The sequence below is a fragment of the Canis lupus genome, chromosome 17 (assembly GCF_048164855.1).
Source record: "Canis lupus baileyi chromosome 17, mCanLup2.hap1, whole genome shotgun sequence".
Taxonomy (NCBI): domain Eukaryota; kingdom Metazoa; phylum Chordata; class Mammalia; order Carnivora; family Canidae; genus Canis; species Canis lupus.
The window spans coordinates 53,903,006-53,915,795 of NC_132854.1; the positions used below are offsets into that span (position 1 = coordinate 53,903,006).

Below are 12,790 nucleotides of genomic sequence, written 5' to 3' on the forward strand. Positions count from 1 at the left end.
AGGAGTAGAGGGAGTCACAGAGCAGGGAGCCTGATGTGGGGCTCAATCCTGGGACCAGAATCATGACCTGAGCTGAAGGCATCTGCTTAACTGACTGAGCCACCCAGGCGCCCTGACTTTTAATTTAATAGTTCTACAAATATGATTAGCCCTTAGAATAGGAAATTGTAAGACACTGTGGTCTGGAAATTAAATGTAGAAGTTCCCTAAAGTAAAGCAAAAGAAGGCAGTCCAATAAACTGTCATCACCTGATACTGGTTACGATTTGTTACTACTTTTAATTTTCCTGTATGATTGGTAATGGCTGGGCATTCCCCAATTGATGTGAATTTTATCACAGATTCTCCTAGGTAACTTTATTTTTTTTTATTTATTTTTTTTTTAATTTTTATTTATTTATGATAGTCACAGAGAGAGAGAGAGAGAGGCAGAGACACAGGCAGAGGGAGAAGCAGGCTCCATGCACCGGGAGCCTGACGTGGGATTCGATCCCGGGTCTCCAGGATCGCGCCCTGGGCCAAAGGCAGGCGCTAAACCACTGCGCCACCCAGGGATCCCCCCTAGGTAACTTTAAAATTAATATCTGTTGCGGTTTAATTATTAAAATAATACATGTATATTTTGTGGAAATTTCTGAGATGCTCAGAGAAGAAAACAAGAATCACCTGTAGTCACACCATCTAGAAATAATCACTCTGAATGAATATTTTGACCTATATCCTTATATATTTTCCCTGAACATACAAATTGCAAATACAACACATATATGAACCATACATACATTGATTTGTAACTGATTTTATCACTTAGCAAATAAACTGAGAACCTCTCATGCCATTATATCGTCTTCCAGAGTAAGATTTTTTTCCAGGCTGCTTATGGATATATAATTAATTAACCAGTATCCCAGTGTTAGATATTTATGTGTTTCTAAAGTAGTTCTGCTAACTGAAAATTGAGGTAACTGCCTCAAGTGGCAATGACCCATGTGCCTCATGTGGAAAAGCAAGGGCCTCTGGGACACAGCAGCTTTCGAAGCTACAGTGGGCTCTTTAAAGAATCTCCAGCACCCATAAAAAAAAAAATCTCCAGCACCCAATGTGAAGCACAAGAATGAATACACTCCGTCTTGCAACTTCTGCTCTTGAAGTGTTTCTCCCTACTTCTCTGCTGCTGACGGGGAGTCTAAAATAAAATCTCCTTTCCTTAACCACTTCCCAGGAGGCTTCACACATTGTGTCCAGGAGCTGGAGGGGAGGGGCTGAGTCCTTAGTCCCTCCCTGGTATCAAGGGCATTTACCCGAGGAAGAGAAGAGTCTCTAAGCCATTTAGACACGGAGCGCTTACTATAATAATAATTTGAGAACTGTTATAAACTTCAAAGTCTAGGGCTTCTAAGTAGAAGTATCATATCATATAGGTAGAATTTCCAAGAAAGGGAAGAAAGTAATTACTCCTTTTGATTACTTTTTTTTTTTATTAGCCACGAGGCACTCCGCTGTGTGTGGCTACCTGGAATTCTAGAGGATGTCCTCTTGTCCTGACTTGCTGTATTCATACAGAAGCCCGAGCATCGTCAGGTCTTTGATTAACGAAGCTTATAGGCAACAGTGTTAGGAGTCAAGGTATAATAACTATGTCACCAGCTGTGCTTTGATGAACAAAGCAATATGGAAACATAGGAGAATTAGGACAGTGACGTTCATAAACAGTATATCAGTGCTAAGAAGTTGGTAACAGCATATGTTTTAATGTAGTCTGGTATTGATTCCTTTGGCCAATGTCCCACTTTAACAGTGTTATAGTCACACTTTAAGATTTTAGATGGAGAGGTATAGAAGAAAAATCAATAGGTACTATCTTCCCACTACCAAGCAGCGCATATCTATAGCCTCTCTGCCACACTCACATTTAAGGGACCTAAAAGATGCTTTGGGGATGGCTGGTCCAGTTATCAGGGTTTTAATAACCTGGAGTATCCACTCTGACCACCTCAAAGATTATAGCTTCAATTCCCAAAGATTCACGCAAAAGAGCCTATGATCCAGAAAAGATACACACTCATTTTCTCTATATTTCTATTTCATTAACATATAAAAAGGAAGCTTTTAAAAAAACATCCACTGTTACAGGAGAGCTGTCTGAAAACAAAATCATATAGAATTGTTTCTGAGCCTTAAAAAATGCATAGATAAGTGCTTCTAGAGGTAAGCTGTGCAGAAGAAAAAAGATTAGAAACCATCTTCTGTAGTATGATAACTAACAGTTTTCTTTTTTTCACTACTCTTAATCACTAGATTTTCTAAAATGACCAAGTATAGTTTTTTTCCCAAGCATAGTTTTTATACGAAAAATAGACTTTAGTTTTCAAATGTTACAGGCTGCTGGAGGGCAATGAGCTGACCTACTAAAAGTATTTTGTATAAGCACCAACTAGAATCAGTTGATTCTAACAGACACCTGACAAATGATGTCAGTGTTGAAAAGGATAATCCCTGTTTCAGGATCAGAAATTCCTACTATTTACAAGTGAAAAGGAACAACTTAGGAATTAACACTACTAAGGAATTCTTTCTTACATTTAGGAAAGAAAAAAAAGAAACTTAAAAACTTACCCAGATTGTGTCATCTAAACTCCCTCGAAAATATTCTGATTTTTTCCAGAAGTTGTGCAAGCCACACTTAAATTTCAACAACACTGTGTTAATTTTGCTCAAATGCAAGCTGAAAACATATTTTAACATCCTGTCAGAATGAGATACTAAGAGTGTCGATAAAATGACACTAAAATAAATGTAAATTTAGATTGCAGTTACAAGTGGCTGCCTGACTCTGGGAAGATGTTGGGTTGCTATAGTATTTTCCATAGCAACTTTGCATCTTATTACATAAATATTCCCTCGGTGTCCTTACAGCCCACTAAGAAAACAGGATTAAATCTACTCTCCTATGTAATGATCCTGCAGCAAACCTTATCAGAATGAAATGCCCAGAAAACATAATAAGCCGTGATTTGGATCATGGTGTTTTGGCAGGTGAGAGACGTCAGGGCGCCGTGCGCTGGGTCTGAGCGGCTTGTGCTGCACCCTGGCCTGTCTGCACTCCTCCCGGGATTTGGTCTCTGCAGTCCTGCCTTTGTGAGGATGGGCTGTTAACTTCCTCACTCTGCTCCTCTGCCTGCCAACTGCCCATCAGCCCAAGCCCTCTCCCAGGCCCCAGGGTCTCATGTCACTAGGCGAGAAGCCAGAGCTTAGCAGAGTCGCAACCTGCTCCATAAATGCAGCTGGGACCACGTGCTGGGCTGTCACACAGGAAACCGTTAGGAGACCCACCCCCAGCTCCAAGCCAGCACGGACCAGGTGTGCACTATCTGACATGCTCAGCGAGGACTCTACGGGGTTTTGCGGAGCCACCGCACGGTTGCATGGTGAGAGCATTGGGCAAAACCTGCGGGCTCCTAGACACAACACAACTTCGGCAGAACAAATCCATTTTACAGGAAACACGTGTTTATGGAGAATTTGTGCACACGTGAGAGATGTGAGGAATGTGGCACTGTCAGGTACTGATATAAAAATGAGATTATAAGGGGGCTAAGCTTGAAGCGAGCTTAGGCTTCAAATGTGACTTTACAAAACAGACAAACAGTCTGGTGGGACCGGAGTGCTTCCACTACAAAGGACTCCTATGCTTGAGAATCAGTTTAATAGCTTCTGTCTCTTGCATTCAAAAGATAAAGCAATTTACAAAAAAAAAAAAAAAATATTTCTACACTCTTCAAAAACATGTCCTTTATGAAAAAAGAAACGGGAACTACGCATGAAATCAAGCAACTGGAAAATCTACCTGAAATACGTATTTGTTTGATTTCCTTTGGTAAGATTAGCAAGGTTTGAAAGGGAAGGGGCTTGGGCCTGGGGAGCCAAAGCCTTGGCTCCTTGAGGATGAAGCTCCATTTCAAGAGTTTGGGAATGAGGCAGGCTGCTCAGTCCACATCAGAAGGTTTATTTCATCATCTTTCAGCCACATTCGTTTTAATTAATCACATTTCTTTGTTTGGCACTCGCAGTCCCAGAAGACATTCTGCTGTGGTTGAAAATAAAATGCTCGTCTTCAAGTCAGTGGTCGCTGATGGCCACATGCCGCAGCTCTGTTTCTCCTGAGGGTTGTCACCACATGTGAGGACAGACGTCTGCTAACAGATTATCCTTCCTCGCTGCCTCCCACCACTGGTGCCCCTGCCTTGGGGGGTCTGTGGGGTGCTCAGCACGGCTGTGGCCTCACCGTCTCACTTTGCATGTCCTAGTGCTCTTGTCCCTCTGCCGGGTTCCCAGCCACTGCCAGAGCAAAGGCTGCTTAGGTCACATGCAGGGTCTCCTAAAAGCTCCGACCAGCTGCGAGGGCCATGGGCCCCTTTGGCTGCAGGACCCGACGCAGGTGTCCAGAGGCTCCTTCCTTCTGTGCCCAGGCTGGTGCGTGGGGCCAGGTGATCGTCTTCCCAGGCTTGTACCAAGCTGTAATCTGTTGGGTATCCTTTACGTCTTTCAAAAGCACTCATGTACAGGAAATAAACTGGATCAGAAAAAAACGATGGGAGTCCTGCTACTCAGGGAGATCAAGGAAGGGGAGGGGCGCCTGGGTGGCTCAGTAGGGTTGAACTTCCTGACTCCTGGTTTGTGCTCAGGTCATGATCTCAGTGGGGAGTCTGCTTCCCTTCCTCTCCCTCTGACCCTCCTCACCCTTAAAATAAATAAATAAATAAATAAATAAATAAATAAATAAATAAATAAATAAATATCTTTAAAAAAAATTTTTTTAAAAAGATTGATTTGAGAGAGGGAGAGCATGCGAGAGAGCACAAGCAGGGGAGGGGCAGAGGGAGAGGGAGAAGCACACTCCCCATGGAGCAGGGAGCCCAATGAGGGGCTTGGTCCCAGGACCCTGGGATCATGACCTGAGCCAAGGGCAGACATTTAACTGAACTGAGCCACCCAGGTGCCCCAATAAATAAATTATTAAACAAACAAACAAACAAACAAACAAAAAAAACCGAAGAGCTCAAGGATTACTATTAGTTTTTTTTTTTTTTTAAACCTCAAGCTTCCAGCCACCCGTAGGACTCTTCAGACCAAATACTGCTAATTCCAACTGAACTTGATTGTGAGTCCCTAATTTGATTCAGTTAGCCGAAAGATGCAGAAAATCCTTGCTGGACGTCTTACCGAAATTAAAACAAAAATAAATCTGTACCTACATGTGGTGAGTTTCCATGGCAAATCAACAACCCAGAAAACACTTTTCATAATTAAAAGAGTATTTGCTCCTATGAAGAGCTCAGAGTTTAAATGAGGTGTAATTAAAACCGGAGAACATTTGTTTGTGCATTAGGAAATGTTTTAAGGGTTGTCTATTATGGAAAGAGATTTCAGTTTTACTCTTCTAAAATTTGTGTTCAATGTACAATCTCTACTTACCATATACTGGATAAGGTGCAAATGCTGGACACTGATATTCATTTTGGTTTATATTAAATTTCAAGCAATGGCTTTGGAACATATTTGGCATTATGCTTTTACTTACTGTACCTTCATTGACTTAAAATGTGTATTTCTTCTCTTCAAAAAACATCTCACACTCTTGAGAACAGGGTAGACTGTGTCTAGCCCTCTCCGTATCCCTTGGGTCCCAGTGCTTTGAGCGCAAGAAGGGCTTGACAAATGTTTGTTGGTAATTAGAATGATGCTGAGTGTCAGCTCCCTGGGCCATAGCCTCTTCGGCACGCGGCACTGGATTCTGAATGCATAAAAGCTTTGCACGCTTTGGAGAAATGAATCATTCTCGTTTGAGCAGGCTTCTTAATGCTTGCCACTTAAATTTAGAGCAAATGTTCTCAGGGTTACCGCCTTCCCATCAACTAATGGGACAAAGGCATCAAGAAGACCAGAAGAAGGGGAATATGCAATTGAAGTCTCAACAAAATTCACTTACTTGGTGGAAGGCCCAGGGCCAGGGGCCAGAGGGTGACCAAGACAGTGGAGTTCATGGTGACACTGTAAGTACTGTGGGGAAGCCTTTACCTGCAGGGACTCCACAGAGCTACCACCAATCGGGTTCTGCCACACGAGTGAGGCCTTACGCTCTGGACAGACGTCCTCTTCTCTTCCCTTTTTACCCTGTGCTCTCCCTGCCTCCCCTCCCCACGCCCACCTGGAGGAGGGAGGGAAAGAAGGAGCAGTAGATTTGGCTTTCAAAGTTGGGCTTAATTCCAGTACAAGGCTGACTCTGTGGCAGTAAATTTGAATTTTTATCAAAAATTATCTTCGTAGACCTTGGAGCAGGATGCCAATCTTCTTGAATGAATGCTTCGATAAATCTGTCTTGATTTTCAAATTTATTAACAAAACTCATTTTCACTTTTATCGGCATCTCAGTTTTGCTCTAGCACACTCCCGTTTCCCCTTTTAGAGTCAACTGATAAGGAAGAGTGAGCTGCCTGCCCGGAATTATATGGTCGTTAAGGCAGTATGGGGCAAGTCTGGCCAAAGACACACTATGTGATTCCGAGTGGGAAAAGGCAAAAGTACAGAGACACCTTCCTCACGACCAGAAGAACAGAGGTAGGCCGAAGAATATGGATTGAAAAAAGTAAAGTAAAAAAGAAACCCAAGCTATCACCTGAAGTCCTCACGTAATAAATCCTGTCCTTTCTAAAACCAAACAAAGTTGATTCTCTCTCCGCCTCCCCCTCAGAAATAAAACCCATGCAGGTTGGGCTCGGCTCTAGGAGGAGGGGAAGAGCCACGGAGGCGTTGGTGGCCCCAGCTCACGCACCTGCAGGAGGGGGGCCTGTCCCTGGTCTTCTGGGGCAGGAGGCTCCTTGAAGGATGTTCCCCCCTGGAATTCCCAAGATGTCTTGGCAGGTTGGGGGCAAAAAGCTCACTGTTTTAGCAGAGAGGAGGAGGGCAAGGGGTTCTTAAAAGAACAGAGGCATTTACTTGTGGGTCAGCCCTGGGCAGTTCCCATCAGTGAATGAGATCCGTGTTCTGCGATGCAAACCTGCACCTGACGTGACAGTGGAGGGGCCTGATGATACCACGGAAAGGTGCGCTTCCTGCAGGCTGCAGGGCCTCCGACCCTCCCCTCCCTGCAGTGGCTTGCAGGGATGCAGCTGATGCTTGGTCGAAGGACCAGATGGACATCCCTGCTGTCAGGTGAGGTCCCCAAATATGCAGGGCTGGAGCAAAACCAGCTGCCAGCCTTTCGGCAGGATCTTCAGGGCCCAGGGGAGTGAGAAAGGTTAGCTGCTTTCCCTTCCTCCTAATTAGTCCTGAGCTTTCCCCATAAGCCACACGCCACGTTCTCTGGTGCATCTCATTTCTGGAAAGCACAGACAAAGACTTTGAGCTGCTGGGGACCTGGCATTTGAACTCCAGTTATGCCATCTCTTCCCCAAGCACGCGGTGTAGAACACGCTGTGTGCTGTGTTCGTTCATTCCGCTGACCAAGGAACAAGCCTAGAGAACCACAAGCTCATGTTCTGCTTCAGGCTCTTAGCAGATGCCTGGGGACAAATCCAACAGAGATCTGGGAGGAAGTCTGGTCACTAAAGCTTCCAGAGAGGATCTCGTGTCCTCGATGAGCAAAGGGGTCTCTGGGATCTTCTGCAGCATTGCTCAGGGGCTGATCTCGCAGGGCCATGCTTGCTGCCACAGTCTATAGGGCTTCCCATTGGAGCCTACTGTTCTTTTTTTGTTTGTTTTTAAAAATATTTTATTTAAATTCAATTTGCCAACATATAGTATAACACCCAGTGCTCATCCCATCAAGTGCCCTCCTTAGCACCCATCACCCAGTTACCCCATCCACCCCCCTTTGTTCGTTTCCCAGAGTCAGGAGTCTCTCATGGTTTGCTCCCTCTCCAATTTTACCTCACTCCATTTCCCTCCTTTCCCTTAGAGTCCCTTTCACTACTTCTTATAATTCCACAAATGAGTGAAACCATAAGAGCCTACCGTTGTGAGCCATTATTATTCTCATCCTATTCCGAGCAAACTATGAAATTACACACATTCCTTCCTTGGGAAAATGACAATTTGTTTAAAAAGAAATGTCACCACCACCACCCCCCATAAGAATTTCTGATGGACTCAGTTCTTTTCTTCTACACCTAACTTCTAAGAGCATTAAAAGTCCAAGTTTTCATGTAAACTTGCCCCTCATCTAGATACTTCAAAAATGATGAAAGCTTTCTTTCTTGAGGGGTGAAAATTATTTATTTATTTAGCACAAGAGCTCATTAAATTTAAGAAATGCACACTAAAACTCGCTCTTTTCTTTTGATAAATGAAGGTCTGCAGACTAGAAATCGCCATCCTCAAATAAACAAGTCCAAGCCCAATAATCAAGCCGTCCTGAGAAATCTCATATCCACTTAATAAGAGACATACATTGACACATAAATGCTAGGTTCGGTTTTCAGACAAAGGATATATGGCTTCAAAAAATAGTGGCACGGTGCCTGCTTTTATGCTAAGCTTCTGAACGATTTAAACGAGTGGAATTTGAGGATGAAAGGGAAATTTTCTAAGGCACTGGTCCTGAAACTTCAGCATGCATCAGAATTCCCAGGAGGATTTATATCACGAATTGCTGGATCCCACAGCCCCACCTCCGGCTCCCCTGGAGTTTCTGATCCCTCGGGTACTGAGTGGGGCCCGAGGATTTACATGTCTAACAGGTTCCTAGGTAATGCTGATGCTGCTGGACTGGGGACCACATTTTCAAGAACCACTACTCTAAAGAAATTAAACTCCCTTCTGTATCTGCCTGGATGTGGAGCATTTTCTTGGGATCATTATTTATGCCCCTGGCCCTCGCTAAACCCTGGAGAAACTGAGCGCTCTGACCACGTTGCCATCTTGCTGACCTGAGCATGTTGGCATCTTGATTTTGGCTTCTGCCAACACATTAGCAGAGATCCTCTGTTCCTGTTCTTGATTCTGTTAAAGAGCCTGAGACGGGGGAGTATTTTGGTCACTGGTTCATATGAAGAGACAGGTCAAATCTATGCGATCCCCCTGATTTTCATTTTTTGGAAATGGTGGCAATCGTGATCCTTCCCAGGCCCTTTACACAACACTCTTCCACTCAGACATGCGGTCTCCCTGGTGTCTCCCACATTTGAGTGAGCACTTCTCTTGCCTGCAATACTAGAGATTTACATCTAATTGGAGGAGAGAGATTTCAATCAGCCTCTCGGTTTTAGGCAGAGCACATAAAGCAAGGTTCTCTCTAAGCTTCTCTCCTTTTTATGACTCAAGGACTGATACTCCTTTCTTGGTACCGAATGGGGCCACCCCTCTGATTATAGGTTCGGTAAAGTTTACTGGAAAAAAACGTCTAATTCCCCAGCACATTGGCTCAGAGGCTGGAAAGCTTCTTTAGGGATTACACAATTCCCACGTAAGAAGTACACCGACTGCAACCAAATTTTATGTGTATTTCAGCATCAGCAGTGGCTGCCACGCTCTGGAAAAGGATTTTTATGGGAACAGGCAAATATCCCTGAGAAAAGTACAACAGCCCCAGATCTACGGATGGAGAAACAACTGGAGCAATTTAAATCACCATGTTCCCGAGAAGGAGCTGAAAGTTCTATTAATAAAAGGCAGAGTCACTCAAAGATGAAAAGTTTAGTATAACTCAAATAAAAGTGAGTTATGTGGCCATTTCCCAAAACATACGCCCCATCTGAGACCTGGAAGAGCATTATGATGCCTCACAGGTGTGTGCGTGGCAGTTACCAGAATTACCTGATTCATCGACTCGCATTTTTTTAGTAGGGCTGTCACAATTCTCATCATCTGACATTTCCATTTCTTCTTCGCGGCGGATGCCCATGAGCTGCTCACTTTGAGCGTTCCGGAGCTCCTGAAAACAGAAGATATGAGGATGTCAGAGTCACAGACACATGTCAACATACCTTTTCCCAATGGTCTTTTGGTTTATTACGACTGACAGATGAACGCTTAGAATCTGGAGTGTTTCCCTCCCAGCCACTGCCCTGCATTAATCTAGAAGGAAGCTCTGACGGTGTGGGCAGTGGAGAGAACCCAGGATAAATCCTTGCTGGCCAATGACTAGGCAAGGGGTCTTCAGAAAATCACTTAATCTCTTGAGTCTCAATTTCCTCATTTGCCAAGAAGAGGATAATAACATCACTTGGTAGGATTACTCAGAAATGCCTCTTGCCATGATGACTCGCACACACGGAAGGGACTCAGAGCTTGTGATAAATATGCACGATGGCATTTATATAAGGCCTTGTCGACCACTGACCCACTGTGTAAATTCAGGAATGTTTCTTCTTAACCTCGATTTACTCATTGGAATACCGTGATAATAATAGTTTTGAGGATAAAATAAGCTAATGCATGCAAAGATCCTCAGTATTATGCTGGACACTTGGCTTTTTAAGTTGATAATGTGGATCACTACAATTCTTCATGCAAAATGGTGCCCCTGAGAGGCACCTGGGTGGCTCAGTCGGTTAAGCGTCTCCTTTGGCTCAGGGTCCTGGAATGAAGTGAGCATGAGCTCTCTCTCTCTCTCCCTCTGCCCCTCTCCCTGTTCATGATTTTTTTTTCTCTCTCAAATAACATCTTAAAAAAAAAAAAGTGCCCCTGCATGTGTGTGCATGCCCGTGTGTGATCCCATGCACACACCATTCAGACATCCAAGTGGTAAAATGCAAAAGATGCTGAGGACAAAATAAAACAGATGCCTTCCTTTTGATGTTTCACATCATCATGTAGGGGTTAGTGTTTTTGTCGTGATAGTTGTTTTGACATCACTTAAAGATCTTAGGATCATATCTTACTTTCCCTACTTAAGAGAGGATTGACCACAGTCAAAGAGTATATGTGAAAACGCACTGTAAGAAGTAAAGAATCACAATAAATTGTTTACTTCCTTGCCTAATAACCAGGATGCTATAATTGTTCATGGTAAGTAATTACATTACTTTTTTTTTTTACAGATTTTATTTATTTATTCATGAGACACAGAGAGAGAGAGAGAGAGAGAGAGAGAGAGGCAGAGACACCGGCAGAGGGAGAAGCAGACTCCCTGCAGGGAGCCCGATGTGGGACTCAATCCCAGGACTCCTGGATCATGCCCTGAGCCAAAGGCAGGCGCTCAACCACTGAGCACCCCCCAGGCGTCCCTACATTACTTTGTATTAAGCTGAATATTGTGTATTTGTGAATTCTTATCAATCCTGTTCTTTTACATGTATGATCTTCAAAAACAAAACAAAAACAAGACAGGGAAAGGACTACATTATTCTTTTTCTCCCCTCTGAAATTGAAGACTCTATAAATTAAAGTCAAATAGTTAAAATAATTCTACTTTATAATAAATCTATGAATAACAATAAAACTAAATTATGACATCTAATGTATTAATGGTGTGATTTTAAACATAGTTCTAGTCCCCATTGGATGGATGTGCCTATTTTACTGTGTTGCAGGTTCTCAGAATTCTCCTCTCTCCTTAACTCACAGATTTTTGACTGTGATAGGACAGAAATAGAATTATTGCTAATAGTATTTGCATGGTCAGCTCTGAACCCTGGGAATCACCACTGCAGAGGGCAGGGAAAGGGGAGGGAGGGCAGAGGTCAGGGTCCCTGGGGGAGGGATGCCCATCACAGGGAGTCTTGAGAGGCCACCAGGATTATGGGCAATGCCCTGCCCTACTCGACCATGCCACCCAGTAAAAGAGGTGCCAATTCTGCCTTAAATAACACCAGTGGGTCTTGGAGGCGGATGCCACATGTGATTAGTGAGGACGTCTTTAGCTTGTGTACAGCTAATTTTTCTACTGACAAAGAACCCAGTTCCCAAAGAGGTGGCCTGAAAATACTTGAAACAAGGAAAAGTCAGGTGGAAAGAATAAATGAGGCTGAAAGGGCCTGTTGTTTCGTCCCCACGATTAATGACAAACTGTCATACTGTAGCTGTTCTCGTGGGGAAGGGTGTTGAAAAGAAAAAAAAAATTGGAGGAGGAAAAAAAAAGCCGAGGGTGTTTCCACAGGGTGTCTCTGGTTCAGCAGTAAATCGCTCGTACACTCTCATAAATCTGTAAAGGTGTTGCAGATAATTAACAGATGCTGTACATGGGAATGCAGGAAAAATCAAGCCAATTATCAAGCTTATACGCAACAGAGAAATCATCCACAATGTTAAATTACCAACTGGTATTTAATCAATTAAGCGACATGTAGGAGAGAAAATCAAAGGTAATTTAGAATTCTATTTCCCAGAATATCAAAAGAGGTGGTGGGAGTGGCAGGGAGGCACAGGGCCTTTGCAGGAGCCCCTTTCAGGACTGCATGCATCATCCGTCTCTGCCTCACCCTGTGTACCGAGCAAAGCAAGCAGGCTTCCTTGGAACAAAGCTGGAAGCCCTGGTGTGCCCTGCTCAGCAGCGGGGACCACAGCCCCCCCTGTTCCTTCGGGGCCGCAGGGCTAGGGGCAGGGGGGCCCGGCAGGTGGGAGGCGTGATTTAGATCAATAACCCATAGTTCCTACCACTCGCTACTAATGATGGCCTTTTTATGCCTGAATGCCGCTTGCCTTTCTTTTGTCATTTCTTTTAATCAGGTTTGGTGTTTATGTGAAGGAAGAAAAAATCATATAATTAAACAATTCATAGACCCATCGTTCCCAAATCTGAACCACAGTTTATGGATTTCGATTTGTGTTTTCATAACCCTCGATTCGTGTA

The 12,790-nt window shown here is 43.8% G+C and overlaps 1 protein-coding gene across 10 annotated transcripts in view; it reads right to left on the reverse strand.

Annotated features, from left to right (window-relative positions):
- Positions 1-12,790, reverse strand: part of ENOX1 (ecto-NOX disulfide-thiol exchanger 1) — a 548,612-nt gene that overhangs the window by 107,258 nt on the left and 428,564 nt on the right. For 9 of the 10 annotated variants that reach the window (XM_072782960.1, XM_072782966.1, XM_072782958.1 and 6 more), the window contains one exon: positions 9,814-9,931. In XM_072782960.1, the coding sequence (XP_072639061.1) occupies positions 9,814-9,931 (118 nt within the window). Of the gene's footprint in view, positions 1-4,032; positions 4,574-9,813; positions 9,932-12,790 lie in introns of those variants that run through there. The other variant, XM_072782967.1, reaches the window with a different exon arrangement.